This window comes from Mus caroli, chromosome 3 (assembly GCF_900094665.2).
Source record: "Mus caroli chromosome 3, CAROLI_EIJ_v1.1, whole genome shotgun sequence".
Taxonomy (NCBI): Eukaryota; Metazoa; Chordata; class Mammalia; order Rodentia; family Muridae; genus Mus; species Mus caroli.
In genome coordinates this window covers 89,098,171-89,121,007 of record NC_034572.1, presented here as the reverse complement: position 1 = coordinate 89,121,007, position 22,837 = coordinate 89,098,171, and the positions used below count along the sequence as shown (strand labels likewise).

Genomic DNA, 22,837 nt, shown 5'->3' with positions numbered 1-22,837 from the left:
CTGACACCCTCTTCTGGTGCGTCTGAAAACAGCTACAGTGTACTTATAATAATAAATAAATCTTAAAAAAATGTTTTAGAACTGGTAGGATGTAGTGTTTTTTTTTTTTAAAGATTTATTTATTTTATATGTATGTAAGTACACTGTAGCTGTCTTCAGACACTCCAGAGAGAGTCAGATCTCGTTACGGATGGTTGTGAGCCACCATGTGGTCGCTGGGATTTGAACTCCGGACCCTCGGAAGAGCAGTTGGGTGCTCTTACCCACTGAGCCATCTCTCCAGCCCAGGATGTAGTGTTTACACACAGTGTGAATATACTGAACATCACCCAATCATTTGCTTTATTATTTACTTATTTAAAGTGAGGTGTTTATTGTTTGAGTCTGACTTATATGTAGCCTAGGATGGCCTCGAACTTACTGCATAGTTAAGGGTCAACTTGAATTCCTGCTCCTCCTCCCTCTTCCCAAGTGCTGGAATTACCACCATGGTCTATTTATTTATTCATTTATTTATTTATTTAGGATCTCAGATAGACCCGGATGGCCTCAGATTTGCTATGTAGATCATGCTGCCTCTACTTCCTCAATGCTGGAATTGCAGGCATGTGCCACAGACCTGGCTCTTACAGTAAGGCACAGAGTGACAGAGTAGGGCATTCAACACCCTCTTCTGATATGCACACAGCTGCATACACTTGCACATCCACGATCACTTAGGCTACACATAACACACACACTTGCACATCCACGATCACTTATGCTACACATAACACACACACACACACACACACACACACACATAATGAATGACCAAAAAAATTCCCCTAAAATAGTTGGAAGGCAATGCACACAGGTTGAAAGAAGGCATCTGTAACTAGTACACTTTACAAAGGTCTTTTATTCAGAATACATTGTTAAAAACTGTTGCGGCCCGCCCGCGGTCCACAACACGAACGGTTCACTGAGAATGGCAGTTCAGGCTGAAAAGAGAGGAAACTAGTCGGGGCGGAAGAAACAATGGAGTCAAGACAACATTCTGATCAAGACTCAATTTAATATTTCCAGACACTCAGTTTATAAAGGAAGGGGGAGGGAACCCAATTTCCCGCCAAGTAACTCAGGGTCCAGTAGCAGGACGAACACGTGTGTGACTCCANGCANCAAAGGCAGGTTCCAGCAGTGGGCGTGGCAGGACGAATGAGCCGGTAGCTCCACCCTTGAGCAGGCAGGTTCCAGGCTGGGGGGAAGGGAGGCCACAAAAAACTGCTAGTGTGGAAGCACATCTGGTGAGCCAAAAACGTGAGGTATTCAAGGCCAATCTTTTCTATATATGAGAACCTGTCTGAAAACGAAACCCAAACCAAACCACCCATAACTAGTAAGAAAACAACAATAAAATAATGGGGGAAATGACTTGAAAAACACTTTGGAAAAGAAATTCAAACGGCCTACAGAAAGATCCAGGCGGTGGTATCACATGCCTTTCGTCCAGCACTCAGGAGGCGAGGCAGGTGGATCTCTGAGTTCAGGGCCAGCCTGGTCTACAGAGTAAGTTCTAGGACAGCCAGAGCTACACAGTAAGACCCTGCCTCTAATTAATTAATTAGTTAATTAAAATACAGGAAAAAGATCAATGAAAAGATGATTCACAAAACCTTAAAAATGTACATTTATTGATTTGTGTGGGTGTTTTAGTGACATATGTGGAGTCAGAAGATAACTTGTGGGAGGCAGTTCTCTCCCTAGGAAGTTCCATGGCTCAAACTGAGGCTCTTAGGCTTGGCAGCAAGCCTCTTTACTGCTGAACCATCTCTGGCCATTAACATAAGTTTTTAATCAAGAAAATGTAAATGGAATCACAATGAGATCTCCAAGATCTAAAGCTCGGAACCTGAGTGAAGATACCCAGTGCTGGGTGGACCCTGGAAGGCAAGGAGGACAACAGTGGAGGGAGTATATGGTGTGCTGAGGCTGAAGTGTATACCTGCTATGGCTCAGTTCTCTACCCAGAGAAAACCAATGTGTTTCTATCGCCTGGCAGTGGTGGCGGTGCACACCTTTAATCCCAGCACTTGGGAGGCATAGGCAGGCAGATTTCTGAGTTCGAGGCCAGCCTGGTCTACAAAGTGAATTCCAGGACAGCCAGGGCTACACAGAGAAACCCTGTCTCAAAAAACCAAAAAACCAAAAACCAAACCAAAGCAAACCAAAAAAGGTATCCAATGTTGCTTACTCATAAAATTAAAACATCTCACAGCAATAACAAATGACAAGGGCTGGTGAGATGGCTCAGTGGGTAAGAGCACCCGACTGCTCTTCCGAAGATCCAGAGTTCAAATCCCAGCAACCACATGGTGGCTCACAACCATCCGCAACGAGATCTGGCGCCCTCTTCTGGAATGTCTGAAGACAGCTATAGTGTACTTACATATAATAAATACATAAATCTTTAAAAAAAAACAAACAAACAAAAAAAAAAACAAATGACAAGTCCTTGTCAAGGAATTATTAGCTCTCACAAACAAAATGGCATAAGAGGGTATGATTCTTTATATAAAGCTCAAAATGGCAAACCAAACAGTGGTAACAGAATAGTGCTAATTACTGCCAGAGAGAACACACACTCACACACACATGCATGCAGGCGCGTGCACATGGGGGGAGGGCAGGCATACATGTCTACCTGTGGATTTCTAGTTCTTCTTCCTTGTCTTTGTGATGCTTGGTTTCAAACCCCAAGCAAGCACTCTACCACTGACTTTATGCCAACCCCAGTTTCTTCAACCACTGAGAGAGTGAAAGCAGGGAGAGAAGACACAGTGTCCTTACCACACTCCTGTGCTGGGCACGGATTTGTGAACTAGACCCAGTCTTCACTTTTTCCCCATCTTTTTTTTTTTTTTAAGGACAGGATCTTTTGTTTGTTTTGTTTTTGATACAACCTCTCTCTAAGTAGCCCTAGCTGAACTAGAACTTACTCTGCAGACCAGTCTGATCGTGAACTCACACAGCTCCACCTGTTTCTGTGTCATGAGAACCTGGCTGTCCCAGGACCTTTTAAAAATCCTCTTTCTGAGCCAGGTGGTAGAGGTGCATGCCACTGACCTCAGCTCTGGGAAGACAAGGCAGGTGGATTGCTGTGAGCTTGAGGCCAGCCTGATCTACAAAACAGTACAGCTAGGAGAGTATAGCCAGGGCTACATGGAGAAACCGTCTTGAAAAAGTCAAAACCAAACCAAACCACAACAAAAACAAATCATCTTTTTTTCTGCCATCTCAGTCTTCCCTCTGAAGGATAGTGTACTAACAACATACTTTATTAACATTCTCTTATTTTATTGGTGTTTGAGACAGGGCCTGATGTAGATAGATGGCCTCACATTTCCTGTGTAATTGAGCATGACTTTATCTTCTGCTCCTCTTCTCTACACCTTTGAAGACCTGGGTAAAACCCTTGAGCCACCATGCCAGCTTTTAGAGTGTTCTGAGGCGCAAACCCAGGGTTTCTTGAATGCTAGGCAAGCATTCTCCCTACCAAGTGAGCTACAATCCCAGTTTCAATTTTTTCATCTTAAAAAGTCCTTTTCTACCAGGTACAGTGGTGCATATCTGTCTATAATTTCTACATTTGGGAGGTAGAGACAGGAAGGATCAAGTCCAAGGCCAGTTTGGGCTTCATAGGGAAAGACCCTGCCTCAAACAAACAAACAAACAAGCAAACACACAAACACACACACCACCAAACTAGGCTCTGGAGAGATGACTCAGCAGTTAAGAGCACTGGCTGCTCTTCCAAAGGACCTGGGTTTTATTCCCATCACCTTGTGGCCCACAACCATCAGTAAGTCCAGTCCAAGGGGATGGGAGGCCTTCACCTGGCCTCCAGTGGCATATGTAGCACAGACATGCAGTACAAATCGATCATTCAGGCAAAACACCCATATATAAAAATATTAAAACAATTTCACGGGGCTGGTGAGATGGCTCAGTGGGTAAGAGCACCCGACTGCTCTTCCGAAGGTCCAGAGTTCAAATCCCAGCAACCACATGGTGGCTCACAACCACCTGTAATGAGATCTAATGCCCACTTCTGGTACGTCTGAAGACAGCTACAGTGTACTTACGTATAATAAATAAATAAATCTTAAAAAAAAAAGTTACACAAAACAAAATAAAAACATCTTTTTTGTTTGTTTTCTGGTGCTGGAGAGACAGCCCAGCAGTTGCATTGTTTACCACTTTCGCAGAAGACCTGAGTTTGGTTCCCAGCATCCATCTCACAACTGTCTGTAACTCTAGCTCTGTGGAATCCAACACTCTCTTCTGACCTAGGAGGGTACCTTTATACACAGTACACATAAACTTTTTTTTTTTAAAGATTTATTTATTTTTATTATATGTAAGTACACTGCAGCTGTCTCAGACACTCCAGAAGAGGGAGTCAGATCTCGTTACGGATGGTTGTGAGCCACCATGTGGTTGCTGGGATTTGAACCTTGGACCTTCAGAAGAGCAGTCGGGTGCTCTTACCCACTGAGCCATCTCACCAGCCCCATAAACAACTTTTTAAAGTTATATTTTGGGCTGAGGATATAGCTCAGTGGTAAAGTGCTTTTCTAATCTGTGAGGCTATGCTCACTTTCCAGCAATGCAAACAATCCCATCTCCTCCAAAGCTGCTTCCTCATTGCTCTCTTATTGGTACCCACTCTCTCCTTTAACTAGTCAATGTTCTGATTTGCTTTCTTCCTCCTCCATTCTTTTTCTCTTTTTTTTTTAAAGATTTTATTTATTTATTATATGTAAGTACACTGTAGCTGTCTTCAGACACTCCAGAAGAGGGCGCCAGATCTCGTTACGGATGGTTGTGAGCCACCATGTAGTTGCTGGGATTTGAACTCAGGACCTTCAGAAGAGCAGTCGGGTGCTCTTACCCAGTGAGCCATCTCGCCAGCCCCCTCCTCCATTCTTAAAAAAGTGTGTGTGTGTGTGTGTGTGTGTGTGTGTGTGTGTGTGTGTGTGTGTAAGCACCCATGTGTCCCACAGAGCAGTGTGGTCAGAGAACTCTCGGTTGATTATCTCCTGCCACCTTGTGGGATTGTGGGATCCATCAGAGACAGGGTCTGATTATGTAGCCCTGGCTGACAGTCCTGGGTCTCACTCCATCCATCAGTCTGGCTCTGCCTCACAAATGCTAGGTGAAAGGATACCATACCTGGCATCTCCTCCAATCTTACGAACTCATTCTATAAAAGCTTTGTCCCATCAATGCACCATGTGTTCTCGTCAAGACTCCTGATGAGCTCTGTTTTCTTTACCCCACAAGGTCACGTCTCCCATTACGAATGTGGGTGGGACCTGTCAGCGCATCATTCTCCTTCCCTCCTAGGAACAGGAAATTTGGTTGTGAGGTTTCAGAATTCCGCCTCGCTCCTAGAATTCTCTTCTTGCCACCGTGAACACTTGGACTTGCCCTGGATGATGCCCAGACTTTTCCCTCCTCCAATCTTCGCACACACCCAAGATCCTCTTCATAACTGCCTTCATCTTTGGGGACAAGGTGTTTCTGGAACTCACTTCTGATCCTGATGCAGCCTATTCCATGTACTGGGAATATAGGGATCTATAACTTTTCTCTGCTCTCATTTCTTCTTGTGGTGTAGGAGAATTGGAGCTCGAGAATTAGACCTGTTTAGGAAGGCTTCGTCACTGAGCTATGGCCCCAGATCAATCTGTCTCTGGGAAGACTCTTTTTTTTTTTTTTTTTTGGTTTTTTGAGACAGGGTTTCTCTGTGTAGCCCTGGCTGTCCTGGAACTCACTTTGTAGACCAGGCTGGCCTCGAACTCAGAAATCCGCCTGCCTCTGCCTCCCGAGTGCTGGGATTAAAGGCGTGCACCACCAAGCCCGGTGGAAGACTCTTTTAAAAATTTATTATTTTTGAGGTTTTGTGTGTGTGTTGTAAGAGAAGGGCAGAAGAGAGTGCTGGAACACTTGGAAAACTGGAGTTATAGTCAGTTGTAAACTGCCATGTAGGTGCTGGGAATCAAACCGGGGTCCTCTACAAAGCAGCAAGTGACCTTAACAACAGATCCATCTTTCCAGCTGTTTTTCTTAAACTTAGAGACCGCCTCTCGCTGGATAGCCCGGGTTGGACTAAAACTTGTGGTCTTTTGGCCTCAGCCTTCCAGTGCTAGGTTTACAGGCACATGCCACCACATCCATCTTTCCTTCTTCTCCTTTTATTTATCTACTTACTTACTTATTTTTGTGTAGCTCTGGCTGTCTTGGAAACCAGCTGCCTGTCGTCTCCTGAGTGCACCACCGCATCCGGTAGGCAGGAAAGGCCTTTTGAACAGCCTTCAGCTCACCCGTGAGCTGGCTTCCCCTCCTATCTGCTAACCCCTGTTCCACACTTCCAGCTAAGAACCCTCTGTACCTCCTTCCTGAATGTTCTTGACCCAGATAGCTGAGAAATCAGTCAGCTCTTCAGGGACCACCTAATAGCAATCTTATCAGAAAAGCCTTATTCACCCATCCTATGTACAGCTACAACCCTCACACACTTCTTGTTGTACTTCCCTGCTTTGAAATTTAGTTTTTGAATTTAAAAATGTCCCTGGTTTTGAAAAATTTCCCAGCCAAAAATAGTGCTTAACTCACAGATGGTGCTTATTAAATATTACCTGAATTAAAATATTTTTCCTCATACTCCCCTCATTTGGTCAGGGTGTCTCACTTGCATAGGCTGGTCTGTGTGGTGGTTTGAATGAATTGTCCCCCACAGCCTTAGGTACTTGAATTCAACTGATGGAGATATTTAGGAGTCTCAGGAAGTGTGTTCTTGCTAGATGATGTATGTCACCAGGGTAGGCTTTGAGGTTTAAAGACTCACACCTTTCCCAGTTTCCTCTCTGATTTTGCTTTCAGTTCAAGATGTGAGCTCTCTGGGCTGGCCAGATGGCTCAGTGGTTAAAAGCACTGACTACTCTTCTGAAGGTCCTGAGTTCAAATCCCAGAAACCACATGGTGGCTCACAACCACCCATAATGAGATCTGATGCCCTCTTCAGGTGTGTCAGAAGACAGCTACAGTGTACCCATGTATAATAATAAATCTTTGGGCCGCATGAGCAGGGACTGAGCAAGCAGAGTTGACCGGAGCGAGCAGAAGTCCTAAAATTCAATTCCCAACAACCACATGAAGGCTCACAACCATCTATACAGCTATAGTGTACCCATATACATAAAATAAATCAATCAATCTTAAAAAAAATGTAGAAGTCTGCCACCCACTGGAACTGTAAGCCCAAGGTAAACCCTCTCTAAGTTGTCACGGTCATGGTGTTTTTAACACAGCAATAGAAAAGTAACTAGTACATTTTTGAACTTGCTATGTACCTGAGACTGGTCTTGAACTCTTGCTCCTTCTGCCTCCACCTCCCAGGTGTTAGGATTACAAGATTTCTTCCACTACATCTAGTTTGAAAAATATTTCTTAAATGACTAGTACATCTAATTGAAGAACAAATTTCTATACAGAATTCTCTTGGCAAGGGAATCTGTAATTCACCACTTACTCTTTTGAATTCTCAAAATTTTAACTTCACTGCTTCTGACTTTGTGTAAATCAGTTAATCTAGCCTGCCTGTGCTTGTTTCCTTCTCTATAAAATGACCACACTAATACTTTCCTCTAGAGTTGTAAGGATTAATGAGTCAACATAAAGTTCTAATCGCAATACATGTATAGAATAGTAATTATTAAACCTATAGAAAGACCCAGAGGAGAATATGGGAATGGAATACATTCAGTAGGGTTTTTTCTCCCTTGTTGTACTCAAGAGTTTTATGTACTCCGGGTGGAAATCAGACTCCCTATGGAGCCAAAAGTAGCTTTGAACTTGGTACTCCTGCTGCCACCTTCTAAGTGCTGAGATTATGAGCATAAGACCCTGGCCCAAGTTTCTAAAATATAATCTACCAACGGAGCCACAGCCTCAGCTCTCCAGTAAAGAACTCTCGTTATTCAGAAAGAGTTCTGTGAGCTGCAGCACCTCAGAGAAATATGGCAGATGAGGCGAAGGTAGGGGCTGCATTTATCCCGTTTGCTATCGCTTTATAAATAGCACTCTGCCTTCTAAGCTTTTCATGCTCACAAAAATAATCTTGGCAGGTGGATATTATAGTTACCATTTTATTCATGAGACAATAGGTTTAGGGAGGTTAAACGATTTGTCTGATGTCAACATGTGGAATGTGGTGGTTCCAAGATTCCTCCTATACATAAGCCCGAACTTTTTGGATCCAATGCTATGGGGGTCCAAGGGCAGGTAACAGAGCCTTCTTTTAAAAGCTTTACCCAAACCTGGGCCTGATGGCGCAACAGTGTAGCCCTAGTTACTAGGCAGGCAGGACAACTTAGTGGAAACCCTGTCCCAAAAAGTGATAGGGTATAGAGTAGCTTCAGTGTTACGAGTGCACCTGCCAAGTGTGTGCGACTCCCAATGTCCAATAATCAGTATCGCCAAAACAAAAAGACTCGCCAAGCTGCTATGTCGGTGGGCTGCTTGCTTGGGCTGGGTGAAGCACTAGGTTCCACTCCGAACACTGCAAAAAGAGAAAATAAAACAGAAATTTAAAAACCCTTGTCATTTGAAACGGCTGCGGTCGCGGTGGGCGGCGGCGGTGGCGCGCGGCCAGGGTAGAGTGCGCGCCAGGTGGCACACTGGGTCTGCAGATGGATCCAGCAAAAACCTGAGCCAGCGCAGGTGGGCGAGTGTCAAGGCAATTCGTCTCCCTGGCGACTCCGCCCCTTTTCCCGCCTCCAAGGGGGTGGGACAGCAAAGCGCGGGAAAGCTCAACGGGAACAGTAATGCCAGCTCCCGTCAGGGGCGGGGGAAAAGGAGCTCTCTTAAATGGGAAATAGATCTGGGCTCCCTCCTTCTCTCGCGTAAGAAGCCTATCAGCATACTACCTTAAGCTCTCCTTGGTTGTTGCCCAGGCCACGCCAGCACTTCCCAACGTCACCTCCCCCACTTCCGGTCGCAGCGTGTCCCAGGTCTCAGGTCTCGGTGGTTCCGGTTTCTTTTACACTCGGAATCCCAAAGTCTGTCCGGCTCTCCCGCAGAGGGAGGGGCTGTGCGTCGTGCGTACGGCCAGAAGCAGGCGGACGCCAGAACCGCATCCATCCGGATTATAAAGCAGTTTAGACTGCGGGGAACCCCAGGCAATGGTCACCCCGATGACGTAATGTTTGGGGGTGGCACCCCATTTTGTGATCCCCAGCACCGCATCCGTTCGAGCGCGGCTTAGCCTGAGGAAACGGCACAAACACTTAAAACACCCAGGTTCCACACGGAGCCGACGAGGTTCCCCTAGACGCGCCGCCATACAGCTAGAGCTCCTAAGTTTGCAGACGTGAGGCACAGTGTCCAGCTTCGAGCGACCAATGGAGAGAGGATGGCCACGCTTCTGAGCTAGCTAGTCACCCCTCGCAACCCAAAGCGGAGACTAAGGCTGGCTTCTTCCTAAGCGACAGCGGCGACGGCCAATGGCTTTCGGGCTGCTCAGACAGGGCAGGTGGACTCCGAAGCAGCCAATGGGGAGAGGCTTCTCCACAGGGCCCAGGCCCTTTGTCCAATAGCGATGAGAAGACTATGAGGGAACAGTTCCGAGCGGGGTATGGAGGGCCAATCCCGTACGGGACTGGGTGGGGTTCACAGTTGAATGACAGGTCCACTAGCCAATGGCGAGTATGAAAGCGGGCAGCCCGGACTAGGGACACGGAGGGAGCTGAGGGAGAGGGGAGGCCGAAGCGGAGAGAAGCAGGAAGTAGCGGCGGCCGCGGGGAGGGCGGCGGCGGTGGCAGCGGCGGTGGCGGCTGGAACCGGGAGGAGGCCGTAAGGGTCTCAGCCCGCACCAGGATCGGAACAAGTAAGCACGCTCGCGGCAAATACCCGCCCCTGGCTCCGCCCCCCGGGGGGGCGGGTAAATACCCCTGCCCCTCCCCCACTTGGTCAACTATACCCCCTTCTCCGTGCCGCCGCCCCCTGGGGCGGCTGCTGGCCTGGCCGGGTCGCCGCCTTCTTCTTCGAGGACCACCGGTGGGAACTCAAGTTTGCTGGAAGCACGGCCCCCTAGCCTGGTAACGTGGGAGGGGGTTCCTGGACCCCTAAGTCCTGGCGCTCTTAGACTGAGAGGCAGTCAGAGTGCGGCCGGGGGACTCGAGGCTGCGGGATGTCGCGACCTAAAATGGTGTCCGTGCCGGGCGGTGGGGGCGGGGGAATTGGGCCCAGCAGGAGAGGAGCCTGCATCCCGACCGGGTGCTGGTCAGCGTCCGGGCCCAGGCAGGACTCAGGCTAGCGCCTCGATCCTGGTGCGCGCCTAGCAATCACTCGGGTCTGGGGAGAGCTTCTGGGGGTCGGAGCCGGGGCAAGCTGCCGGGCGCGCAGAGATGAAGGGGACCAGGTTCGAGTCCGGACTGACCTGGCTGCAGAGCTTAGAATCACGTAGGGACCGCCCCCTCTTGTGTCTCCACTCCCCTCGCGCCACTCCCCACTGCCGGGGAGTCCTGGCCCCCGAAGTGCAGCGCCGCAGATCCTAAGGGCCTGGCCTCGCCGAGGCCCTCCCTTGAGTTCTTAGCCGGTGAAAGTGAAAGAAGCACCACTCGCCTCAGTTTACCCTTCAGTTTTTTAATGTACTTCTTGTCCCCTACCGGAAACCCCGGACTTACTTTCCGCGCCAGTCCCTGGCAGATGGCAGGGACTTAAATGCCGCCCGCTACCCAGCTTGGCCGCAACCTAATCGCCCCCGGCCGTGCTCTGGCCCCTTCCTTTTGCTCTGCGCTGTAGGCCTTGGGCAAAGGGCAATGGAGCCCCCACCCGACCGGTGTCTGTTCACCCTCTTCTTGTTAAGCCCCCTTTGCTTTTGGAGAACAGAGGGGGAAAATAGGTAGGGAGATGGCAGCTCCACAGGCCTGGCGGCTGAGTGGAGGATCTTCATTGGCCTTAAGCCTCTGTGTTTGGCCCACTGTCTGCTCCAGGTGGCTATCGGATGACCTCCAAGTCACTCGCACGCCAGAGGGAGGTGGTTGGGAGAGGTAGGTTCGCAGGTGTTTTCTTAGTCCCCATTGGTTTGTACTCCACCGACCCACCCTGCTGGGAGCTTGAGTGGGAAGGTAGCCCAGGCTTCCCGACCCAGGAGAACTGAGGGACCTAGAGATTCATCTGGGTTAAAACTAAGGGCTTTGTTCAAACCCAGAATGTGCAGAATTAAATATAGGGGTAATGTACAAGGAGGACTACCCTTTCTTCCTCTAGTTGGTACCCTTGTCCCCCACCCCCACCTTGGTCCGGGCAATGCCAGCCGCCACCTGCTGGGACTATCTCCAGTTACAGTCTGAAGGCTGGAAAGAGGTGAGAGAATTGGCCCTGGGAAATGGCTTGCATCCTGGGCAGGGAATGTATAAAGGGGAGCGAATTTGTCCCTTTGTTGAGTCTTCCTAGATACAGAATTACTTATGGTTAAGAACAGATAGAGGATAGAGTTTGGGTCTCCTACAGTCTCTAAGCTGGCCTTGTTGTTGCTTTAGTGACACATAAGTCTTTTGGGAATACCCCCTCCTTCAATCCTCCCTGGGCCAGATTAAGGTTGGGGGAGACTTCTAGGCTACTGTTACCCAAGAAGGTGGAGTTTGAGTTGGAGGGTAGACTGTGTGAGGAGCTTAGAGCAGAAATGTCAGTGGAAAGGAGGAGCTTTCTCCTAGTGTGGAAGCTATGCTGGACCAGCTTGTGCCCTGGAGTCTTAACCCTGAGAGAGCAAGGTGGAGGAAGGAGGAGGGAGGGCACTCTGGGGAAGGTGAGCAAGCCGCAGGTGTTTGTGACAGGAGAGGACTCAGCCAGGGCCCTTGTGACTATGCCCCCCTCCACCTCTTTCTGTGTCTTATTCTTTCTACCTTGAATCTGTTTCTCCGTGCTCACCCTGCTAGGGCTTTGGGTGCCAGGAGGAGCTCCAGATCTTTCACATATGGCTTTAGCTGACCTCTGACTCTTAGCTCTGGCCCTAGCCCTAGGTGGCCCTAGGTGGCCTCCTTCCCAGTGCAGCCCGCTCCTGCTTGACTTCATGTCCTAATTTGGCCCAGCTGCATTAGTAAATTGTATTCTGTGTTTGACACTCACACATATAATTTTATGTTTGTGGAAGAACTTTGATAAATGGGTTACTTGTCCACTCTTTGAACAGCGAAAGTAAGGCAATGAAGTAACTTGCTTGAAGGACAGTGATAAAGCTAAAGGCAGAGCAAGTTAAGTTTTAGCTGCTCCTGTGTGTAAATGGCCTTTCAGATCTCTGTGGACCCCCAATTCATATTTCATGAATAATACTGATCCCATACTGACGCAAGCCCTGAAACTCAGAGCAGTATGGCTGCCATCCTCCTTGATATTCTGTTGGTTAATTGGTTCTGTGTGAGGCACAGGAACAGTTTATCTGGTTTCAACGGAGATGATCTCTGAGAACCTTCAGCTTCTCTTTTCTTTGTATTTCTAAGAATCTCTTTCTAGTTTTCTCTGGCAGTACCTAGTGTTTTCCCACTAACCTGATTTTAGGGTTTGGCACACTGAATACTTCAAGCAGCTCTCTAGGATTCACAATATGGTGGAGATGTACCAAGTCGGAGGGATAAATACAGAGGGATAAATACAGAGTACTGAGAAGGGGGGGGTTCAGGGTCTAGATATGGGGATCCCAATTTCTCTTTACTCTTACTGTTTTCATTAGGTCTGGGACCTGTCACTATGGGGGACATGAAGACCCCTGATTTTGATGACCTCCTTGCTGCTTTTGACATCCCTGACATTGATGCAAATGAAGCCATTCACTCTGGGCCAGAAGAAAATGAGGGACCAGGAGGCCAAGGGAAGCCAGAACCCAGTGTAGGAGGAGATTCTAAAGACAGAGAAGCAGCAGCAGCTGCTGAGAATGACCCTGAGAGTCCAGCTGAGGCCTCTGATCATGGCCTTCCACAACCACCGGATACTTCTACAGTCAGCGTCATTGTCAAGAACACAGTGTGTCCAGAGCAGTCTGAGAGCCTAACTGGGGATTCAGGAGAGGAAGAGACCAAGGCTGGGGGTATAACTAAGGAAGGACCTGTGGGGTCTTGTCTGATGCAGAATGGGTTTGGGGGTCCTGAACCATCTCTCTCAGAAACCCCCCATTCTTCAGCACCTGCCAGTGGGAATGCCTGGAAAGACAAAGCTGTGGAAGGCAAAACATGCTTGGACCTCTTTGCTCATTTTGGGTCTGAACCAGGAGACCACCCAGATCCCCTACCTCCGGAACCTTCCCAACCTCGGGGTGGTGACATGGCCCCACCTCCTTTCTCCACTCCTTTTGAACTGGCCTCAGAAAATGGCTCAACCCTGCTTCCTCCTGTTTCACTCTTGCCTCAAGGGGCCTTGAAACAGGAAAGCTGCAGCCCTCACCATTCCCAGAGCCTAACCCAGAGAGGCCCAGGAGCCAGCCCAGAGACAGCAGGCATCCCTGCCAGTGTCTCTCCCCCGCAGGTGGCTGGGGTGTCCTTCAAGCAGTCTCCAGGACACCAGAGCCCTCCTGCTTCCCCTGTCAAAGCACCCAGCTGTAAACCCCTGAAGGAAGAAGATGAGGGAACAGTGGACAAGTCTCCCCCAAGAAGTCCCCAGAGTCCCTCTAGTGGAGCTGAGGCTGCAGATGAGGACAGCAATGATTCCCCTACCTCCTCCAGCTCTTCTAGGCCCCTCAAGGTGCGGATCAAGACTATTAAAACATCCTGTGGGAATATCACAAGAACTGTAACCCGGGTCCCCTCAGAACCTGATCCTCCTGCCCCTTTGGCCGAGGGGGCCTTCCTGGCCGAGGCTAGCTTCCTGAAACTGTCCCCTGTAACTCCAACCCCTGAGGGTCCAAAGGTGGTGAGTGTCCAATTGGGTGATGGCACAAGGCTGAAAGGTACAGTGCTGCCTGTGGCCACCATCCAGAATGCCAGCACTGCCATGCTCATGGCAGCCAGTGTGGCCCGCAAAGCTGTGGTTCTACCAGGGGGGAATGCCACCAGCCCCAAGACTATGACAAAGAGTGTGTTAGGTCTGGTGCCCCAAACTCTGCCCAAGGCTGAGGTACGGACAGGGTTTAGCCTTGGGGGGCAGAAGGTAAATGGTGCCTCAGTGGTGATGGTACAGCCTTCTAAGTCTGCTACTGGGCCAGGCACAGCAGGTGGCTCGGTGATCTCCCGAACCCAGTCCAGTCTGGTAGAGGCCTTCAACAAGATCCTCAACAGCAAGAACCTGCTGCCTGCTTATAGACCAAACCTGAGTCCGCCAGCTGAGGCTGGTCTGGCCCTGCCTCCAACAGGCTACCGCTGCCTTGAGTGTGGAGATGCCTTCTCACTGGAGAAGAGCCTGGCACGGCACTATGATCGAAGGAGCATGCGTATAGAGGTCACCTGTAACCACTGTGCCCGTCGCCTGGTTTTCTTCAACAAGTGTAGCCTGCTTCTGCATGCCCGTGAGCACAAGGACAAGGGGCTTGTCATGCAGTGCTCACATTTGGTCATGAGGCCTGTAGCCCTTGACCAGATGGTAGGGCAGCCAGACATCACACCCTTGCTGCCTGTGGCTGTCCCACCTGTTCCTGGACCTTTGGCCTTGCCTGTTTTGGGCAAGGGGGAGGGGGCTGTCACTTCCTCTACCATCACTACAGTTGCCACTGAAGCTCCTGTGCTGCCACTCCCGACAGAGCCTCCTGCTCCCCCTACTGCCTCTGTTTACACGTGCTTTCGCTGTCTGGAGTGCAAAGAGCAGTGCCGGGACAAGGCTGGCATGGCAGCCCATTTCCAGCAGCTGGGCCCTCCTGCACTCGGGTCTACCAGCAATGTGAGTTGTTTCTCATTTTCCTTCTCTGGGGGGAAGGGACAGCCAGATTCTATGGAGGTGAAAATTCAAAGTAATAGGGTACAGGGCACCCCTCATTAATTGACCTTGTTTAACCTCTTGACAGGTGTGTCCGTCCTGCCCCATGATGCTCCCCAATCGCTGCAGCTTCAGTGCCCACCAGCGCACACATAAGAATCGACCCCCCCATGTGTGTCCCGAGTGTGGGGGTAACTTCCTACAAGCTAATTTTCAGACCCATCTTCGAGAGGCCTGTCTGCATTTCTCTCGCCGTGTAGGATACAGGTGCCTCATGCTCAACTCCTCATTAGAGCTTTAGGATCTGTTTGTTAGCAGTAATTTTTTTTAAAGATTTATTTATTTATTTAATGTGAGTACACTGTAGTTGTCTTTAGACACACCAGAAGAAGGCATCAGATCTCATTACAGATGGTTGTGAGCCACCATGTGATTGCTGGGGACCTCCAGAAGAGCAGTCGGTGCTCTTGACCACTAAGCCATCTTTCCAGCCCAGCAGTAATCTTTTTAGATGGCTTCTCAAAGAGAACCATCATTTTTTCCTATTGTGTTGACATACCCTATCCCTCCTGCTATCAAGTATGCATTATGGGAACAGTGGAGAGCAGGGTCCCAGGTGGAATCCCAGCTCTGCCTTCTCAGACCTCTCTTGGGGACTGAGCCTCCTTCCTTCCTCTGTCTTGCTCATGCTCCTTTGTTGATTTTCTTTTGACATTTTCCTTGTCTTCAAGAACAAGAGTGGTGCTTGAGATGCCCCTACCTCACTGTCGAATCTCCTATTTCCTCTCCAAGGTGCCCTAGCTGTGCAGTGGTGTTTGGGGGTGTGAACTCCATCAAGTCCCACATCCAGGCATCACACTGCGAAGTTTTCCACAAGTGCCCCATCTGCCCCATGGCCTTCAAGTCTGCACCCAGCGCCCATGCCCACCTCTACTCCCAGCATCCAAGCTTCCTCACCCAGCAAGCCAAGTGAGACCTGGGGAGGGAGCCTGGTGGTGAGGTAGATTGGTGAAGAGGTGGAGGGTGGTGGACTGCTATCACCCATGTTTATACTGACCCTTCTGCCCCCACAGGCTGATCTATAAGTGTGCCATGTGTGATACGGTCTTCACTCACAAACCCCTCCTCTCCTCACACTTCGACCAGCACTTACTGCCCCAGCGTGTCAGTGTCTTTAAGTGCCCGTCTTGTCCTCTGCTTTTTGCCCAAAAAAGAACCATGCTGGAGCATCTCAAGGTACAGGAGGAACAAAGGCTAGGGAATGGCTACTGGCTAGCTGTGCTGACCTAACCTGGGTCAGAGAACCCTCTGGCAGTGGGGAGCAGGGGTGAAGTGAGGACTTTGGCAAAGCCAGGCTCTCCTCCACCTAGCCATCTTCCCTGTCTTCTTATAGAACACTCACCAGTCTGGACGTGTCGGGGAAGAGGCAATTGGGAAAGGGGCTGGAGGTGCCCTTTTGACCCCCAAGACTGAGCCTGAGGAGCTGGCTGTGTCTCAGGCAGAGGCAGCCCCTGCTACTGAGGAATCTTCCTCATCTTCTGAAGAGGAGCTGCCCAGCTCCCCTGAGCCTCCCCGACCAACCAAAAGAGCCCGACGAGGAGAACTGGGAAACAAAGGCATCAAAGGTGGGGGTGGGGGGCCTGGGGGCTGGACTTGTGGCCTTTGTCACTCTTGGTGTCCTGAGCGTGACGAGTATGTGACTCACATGAAGAAGGAGCATGGTAAGGTGAGCTGGGTTTTACTTTGGGAAAGGTGGGACTGGAGAGTAGCCTTGGGGTTGACCTGAGTGACTGAAAGTTTCCACCCTTTGCTTTCTAGTCAGTGAAAAAGTTCCCCTGTCGCCTGTGTGAGCGCTCCTTTTGCTCTGCCCCAAGCCTGAGGCGCCATGTCAGGGTCAACCATGAGGGAATCAAGCGAGTTTACCCATGCAGGTAACCCTTACTCATTCCCTCGCAGAGTACCTGGCCACCTGTCTCTTTGAGGGATCTGAAGCTTGAGGCCACCTTCTGCTGTGGTAGCCTTCCTTCTCTCAAGAGCTATGGGTCTTGGTCTTTGCATGTGCCTCTGGTGCCATCTTGCCCACTTTACCTCTGCTAGGTATTGTACAGAGGGAAAGCGCACCTTCAGTAGTCGCCTGATCCTGGAGAAGCATGTCCAGGTCCGGCATGGCTTGCCTCTTGGGACGCAGTCTTCTGGCCGAGGAGGCTCCCTGGCTCGAGGCTCTGGTGGCAGAGCCCAGGTAAGAAAAGGCCTTCCTTATGTCATGGGATTGAGAAACTAGTGAGACCTTGGTCTCAGGAAACCAGGGTGATGGTGAGGCCCGGTGTCTTCCACTTTTCTCCAGGGGCCAGGACGGAAACGCCGCCAGTCTTCTGACTCATGCAGTGAGGAGCCTGACAGTACAACACCACCAGCCAAGTCCCTGAGGGGTGGCCCTGGGTCAGGAGGCCACGGTCCTCTGCGCTATAGAAGCAGTGGCTCAGCAGAACAGAGCCTTGTGGGGTTGAGGGTGGATGGTGGCACTCAGCAGTGCCTTGACTGTGGCTTGTGCTTTGCTTCCCCTGGCTCCCTGAGCCGCCACAGGTTCATTAGCCACAAGAAGAGAAGGGCTGGGGGTAAAGCCAGTGTCCTGGGGCTGGGGGATGGGGAAGAAGAAGCTCCTCCTTTACGCTCTGACCCAGAGGGTGGAGACTCACCTTTGCCTGCTCCTGGAGGCCCTCTGACTTGTAAGGTCTGTGGCAAGAGCTGTGATAGCCCTCTAAACCTCAAGACCCATTTCCGCACGCATGGCATGGCATTCATCAGGGCCCGGCAGGGAGGCAGTGGGGACAACTAGGTCCCTGGCCTCAGACTGACCAGGCCTCTTCCCTGGGACTTGGGTTTCACTGCTGCTGTCACCTCCCTGGGCTGGGAGTTTAACATTTACTTCTTTCTCTATCCCTGAGGGACAGGCTTTTGAGGATTCTAGTGACTTGCACCTCCTTCCCTCTAGGGTTTGGCCCCTAGGTTCTACTTAAGTGGGCCTTCTTTTTCCTTTCTGAATCCAACACTAATGCTCCTGCTGCAGACTCCCAGTAACTGTGGGGGGAGGGGGGAGGGGACCTTGGCAAGCCTGCTAGACAGGCATAGGGATGGACTGAAGGATGTACAGGGTCTAGCTTCTACCCCTCTACTAGAGTTCTTCAGGCACAGACCAGTATTTCTTCTTCTGGGCTGGGTTCTGCCCTAGTATCCCTTCCTCCAACACTCATTGGCACTAACACCCCCCACCCCAATCCCTGCAGTGCCTTCCATTTGTCTTTTCCCCCAGAAATTTAGGGGTGGGGGGGTTGGTGGGGATGAGTCCTGTCAAGTAGGTTCCAGGGAGAAGAGAGGACAGGCTCTCAGGAATCCTTTATTCTTGTAGTAGTAATACTAACAGTGGGAGAAACAGGAGGGAGAAAACCAGACCATTAAAACTGCTTGTGGTTTAATCCCCATTCAGGCTTTTCTTTTTATGTGAGTTGGATAATGTGTACTCATAGGGAGGGGGCGAGTCAGAACTGGGGAAGCCCTTCTCAGGGAAGAGGCAGTATTGACAAAGACAGATGGAAAAAGCAATCTTCCTTCATCTTGTGTGTTTGGTGCCTTTTGTATGCTGGACTTAACCCTTTCCAAGCACTCCTCCCCCAGAAGCAACAAGACAGATGGCTAACTAAGGACTTTATTTCAAACAAAAATTTAAAAAAAAAAAAAAAAAAAGAGAGAGAGCTATTTCCCTGGATGTGAGGAAAGGATCAGGGTAAGAAATTTCCCCATGGCTAAGCCAGTACCCTCAATACATCAGAGGGTTGTGTCAGTTCTCCCTTCCTTACCCCCATGATGGGGACCTCAACAAGTGCAGGACCCACTTGTCGGGAATGTGGGCCAAGGGGTCAGCCCCCAAGAGGGAACTGAGTTAGGCAGCAGCATGGCCAAACATAGGATTAAGTCCTAAGTACCAAGAACCTACTCCTCCCAGTTTGCTGGGACCCAGGGAAATTAAAGATGGTTTGTAGAAAACCTCTGAGACCCCGGGGGAAGAAGACCCCAGTCCTCCTCCTGTTCATCACCTCTGTTCTCTGGAGGGCAGTGAGGCCTGGGGTCTGTCAGGTGGTAATACTGACACAGCAAGAGGTGGGGAAGCCCCAGCAAGTCTGGACCCCGAGGTTGGCTCTCCTACCCTCTGGCAAGCTCTCATGGTTACCACATGATCCTTTGTATTTCTTGCCTTCCATTTCCCTTGGGTAGGTGGGGTTTTGTGATTTGGGTTTTCTTAGGCAAGGGTCCTTCTAAGGAGGATGCCTTCAGTCCCACCACGTCTAGGCCTGAAAATGGTGTCACATGATGCCATTGGTGAGGTACTGGAAGCCATCGTAGAGTTTGGTGGTGATGGACCTCATGCTGCCGTCCACCATCTGCTCCACCAGCAGCTGCAGCTGCTCCTCAGTCATGCTCATGTGGAACCTCTCTTTGAGGTTGCGAATGGTGCTGGAGCCATGGAAGCAAGGAAGCTGAGAACCTGGGGGAAAACAGTGGAAATTAAGGGTCATGGACAATTAGGAAGGCAGGCCAGTAGTTAGTGGCCACAAGGAAAAGAGCTAGAGTACCCCTTCCCTCCCCACCACTGGGATCCTTGATGGTACCGCGCAATTTTGCTTGTGCAGAGAAAAGCAATCAGGAAGCCTTGTTTTTAGTCCGTCCTCAGTCCTCATCCCATACTTAGTTCCTCTGTAGGAGGAGTATGTGGGCATGATAGGAAAAGGCAAGCCAGCCCACAACTTCCCCCAGTAAGCATTGGAGAGATGTCTTAGGGCCCAGAGGGAAGGCTGGGAAGAAGCTCTGGGAATGGGCCCTGCACTTATCTGGTTGCAGGCCTCTGCCTATGCTAGATCAGACACTCACAGATGACCTGGGCCACCGTCACCACGGGGCCAGACAGAGATGCTCCCGAGCAACGACGGCAACCTGTGGGGTAGGGGCAAGGATGGGGAGGAGGAGACTGGCAGCTTAGGTAGGGTAAATATCTGGGGTGGGGGGATAGAAGGGGCCCAGAGGAACTGGAAGAGGAGGGAGTCCTGTGCAAAAAAAAACTGAGGGACCAAGGAAGAGGCAAAGTGAAAGAAAAGAGAGACAGGAAAAATCAGAGCAGCAGAGGTTAGTAGGAAGTGGTGGTGGCCGAGGTCAGGGCAGTCAGGCCAAGTATGATGGGAGGAGTGAGTAGAAATAGCAGAGAAGGAAGAAGACTGAGAAATACAATTGAATGGGAGAATGTGGAAAGCCAGGAGGCTGAAAGTGGCTGTTTTCCCATGAGGATACCTAAGAGCTTTCTACTGTTCCTTTTCTCCTGCCCCACCCCCAAAACCAGTTCTGCCAGGGTGAAGAATGTTTTAAAGGGGAAATGGAGACCCCTTGAGAAATGTTCCCCCACCTAAGTCTTGAGGTGGAGTCAACTTCCTAAAAGTTGTAAGTGCAGGCAACCCAACCTGAGGCCCCAGGCCAGGGCCCTCCTGAGCCACACCTTGCTGCATGATCTCCACAATCTGTACCACCTTGTCCATGTGCTTCCGAGCAGCAATCAGCCCTTGCAGCATGAGCATCTTGTAGTAGTTGAACATATCACCGTTCAGGCCACCCATTACCTAGAAGCAAGGAGAGTGACTTGTGTGCACAGAGGAATTCTGGTGGGTCCTTTCCCTGAGGCCTCAGAGCTTCCTCTCTTAAGGTAATCATGGTAAATTTCCTTATCACTATCTCCACATTTTCTTTCATAAGCTCGCTCCCAGGCAATCCTGCCTCGTCTTGACTTACTGCCATTTCTGTTCTGTTCCTAATTTGGGGGAGCCCATCAGCTCCTCTCAGAGGAAGAACACAGTTACCCTTGGAAGCACTTCTCTTTTTTGACTCACATCCACAAATTCTGTGGTCAGCTTAAAGGCTGATGTCTCGAAGCCCAGGTTTCGGGGTGAGCTGGAAAGGATGAAGCCAAAGTCGATGTGGATGATGTGACCTTCTGCGTCCAGAAGGATGTTCCCGTTGTGCCTAAGGAAGAGGCAACAGTAAGTGTGGCTTAGGCTGGATCTCAAGCTACAATACTGGCCTCTTCATACCGAACAGGGGAGGCCCCAGCCATGTTTCCTGTTGCTTACAAGTCTGGGTCAATTTCCTAGGATCTAAAACTAGTAACAAAAGGAAGTTAGGAAACTATGAAGAATGACTGGGGTATAAAATTCAGTTATTACCAGCTTAATAAAAATAGTTTTAAGATGATCAAAAGGCTGAGGACGGTAGAGTGGTTGCCTATAACACTCTTTTCTAGCTTTGTTCCCTAACACAACATGAACTGAGTGTGAATAATGTCACATGCCTATAACTCTAGCACCTGGGAGGCAGCAGCTGGAAGATCCTAAACTGAGGGTCAGTCTCAAATACAGAGGCCAGACTGACGCATGCTATTTTCTCCCGAATTGTACTTCTAGTACTCAGACTTGACTCTGACTTAAGTAGCAAGCACACAGATAAGAAGAAAAGGTCTCTGAGGCTCCAGCAGCTAGCTGTCTGAATGAGGGAAGGCCCTCATTCAGACTCAGTTGAGATAGATAGGGTCTCACTATGCAGCCTCAGTTGGTCTGATACGCATATATAGTACCAAATTGACCTCAAACTCAGTCACCTGCCTCTACCTCCTGCGTGTTGGGATTATTTTAATTCTTAATCAGTCCATGGCAGAACCAAAGTCCCATCAGTACAGAGCAACAATTAGTTTATGTGGGTCAACACAGGTGTATTTGTGTGTGGAGGCCAGAGGTCAATGTAAGGCATTGTTTCTGGTAGCCTTTTTTTTTTTTTTTTTTTTTTTTTAAAATTGGGATCCCTAGGGCAGCTTGCACAAGAAATCCTTTGGTTTCTGCTTCCCCATCTGGTATTAAAGTGTGCCATCACACCAGGATTTTTTGTTTTTTGTTTTTTGTTTTTCTCTGTATAGCCCTGGCTGTCTTAGAACTCACTTTGTAGACCAGGCTGGCCTTAAACTCAGAAATCCGTCTGCCTCTGCCTCCCAAGCGCCGGGATTAAAGGCGTGCGCCACCATGCCTGGCCACACCAGGATTTTTATGCAGGTTCTGGGGATTGAACTCAGGTACTCATGATTTTATGTATGGTAATAACTTTATGAACTCAAGTTATTTACTTAGCCTCTCCACTTCCCTAAAGATATGCTGTACCCTAGCCCAAGTCTGCCTCCGTCTCCCAAGTGCTAAATCATATGAATGAGCCATCATGTTGCTGAAAAAAACTTTAAAACTGTGAGGGCAAATGACTTACATAAAAAAGCCTTAGGAATGGTATACTACAGGCCAGCTGTCGGGAAAATGAGTTAGTGGAAGATACCTCAGGTCTTTGTGATTCCCACATTAATGTCAGTAGGAAGAACAATTAGCATGCTAAGCATGTGAGGTCTGACCTATTCAGCATGACCAGTCTTTTTGCTATCAATAGAAGCTTTGTTAGGCCAAGCATTCATGCCCCAGCTGAAGGCTACCTCTAAGTTGGTCAGACTGACTGAAAGAGGAGAGGTAGAGAGAAAGAAAGAGAGCAAGACCCACCTGAGTTGTGGGAGAGCGCTAACAATGTAGCAGCACCCACACAATCCTAGATGTCTAGACCCAGGGAGAACAGGTGACTCCACCCCCACCCCAATGTTTCAAAGCCGGTGAGAGGCAGTTTCTGCCCTTCTGTTAACTATCTGGGCAGGCCTAGCTTCTACCTAGTAAGCTGCCTTGGGACTCCTTTTGACATGAGGGTTTTGTTTTGTTTTTTTCGAGACAGGGTTTCTCTGTATAGCCCTGGCTGTCCTGGAACTCACTCTGTAGAC

At 49.6% G+C, this 22,837-nt stretch overlaps 2 protein-coding genes across 7 annotated transcripts in view; one reads left to right on the top strand and one right to left on the bottom strand.

Annotated features, from left to right (window-relative positions):
- Nucleotides 1-9,749: 9,749 nt before the first annotated feature.
- On the top strand, nt 9,750-18,556 carry Znf687 (zinc finger protein 687). Of its 4 annotated transcripts, none has more exons than XM_021158573.2 (10): nt 9,750-9,934; nt 11,320-11,415; nt 12,779-14,910; nt 15,035-15,213; nt 15,739-15,915; nt 16,020-16,182; nt 16,340-16,672; nt 16,765-16,877; nt 17,044-17,185; nt 17,291-18,425. In XM_021158573.2, the coding sequence occupies exons 3-10, from the start codon at nt 12,796-12,798 to the stop codon at nt 17,780-17,782; spliced, it is 3,714 nt and encodes a 1,237-aa protein (XP_021014232.1). In that variant the 5' UTR covers nt 9,750-9,934; nt 11,320-11,415; nt 12,779-12,795; the 3' UTR covers nt 17,783-18,425. The 4 variants fall into 4 exon arrangements, with proteins under 4 accessions (XP_021014232.1, XP_021014236.1, XP_021014233.1 ...); XM_021158574.2 differs by lacking the exon at nt 9,750-9,934 and adding an exon at nt 9,957-10,145; XM_021158577.2 differs by lacking the exon at nt 11,320-11,415 and having other exon boundaries at nt 17,291-18,556.
- Nucleotides 18,557-18,633: 77 nt separating this feature from the next.
- The window catches only part of Pi4kb (phosphatidylinositol 4-kinase beta), a 32,447-nt gene continuing 28,243 nt past the window's right edge, over nt 18,634-22,837 (bottom strand). For 2 of the 3 annotated variants that reach the window (XM_021158580.2, XM_029474924.1), the window contains 3 exons: nt 20,874-21,006; nt 20,486-20,606; nt 18,635-19,486 (listed from right to left, as the gene is read on the bottom strand). In XM_021158580.2, coding sequence (XP_021014239.1) covers nt 19,305-19,486; nt 20,486-20,606; nt 20,874-21,006 — 436 coding nt within the window. In that variant the 3' untranslated portion in view covers nt 18,635-19,304. Of the gene's footprint in view, nt 19,487-20,485; nt 20,607-20,873; nt 21,007-22,837 lie in introns of all 3 variants that reach the window. The other variant, XM_021158581.2, reaches the window with a different exon arrangement.

What these genes read in the sequence shown, in the direction of transcription:
- Znf687 (XM_021158577.2), top strand. Translation starts at nt 12,796, where the DNA reads ATGGGGGACATGAAGACCCCTGATTTTGATGACCTCCTTGCTGCTTTT. An exon ending in CCATGCTGGAGCATCTCAAG is followed by an intron (nt 16,183 to 16,339) that starts GTACAGGAGGAA and finishes GTCTTCTTATAG; the next exon opens with AACACTCACCAGTCTGGACG. An exon ending in AAGCGAGTTTACCCATGCAG is followed by an intron (nt 16,878 to 17,043) that starts GTAACCCTTACT and finishes TACCTCTGCTAG; the next exon opens with GTATTGTACAGAGGGAAAGC.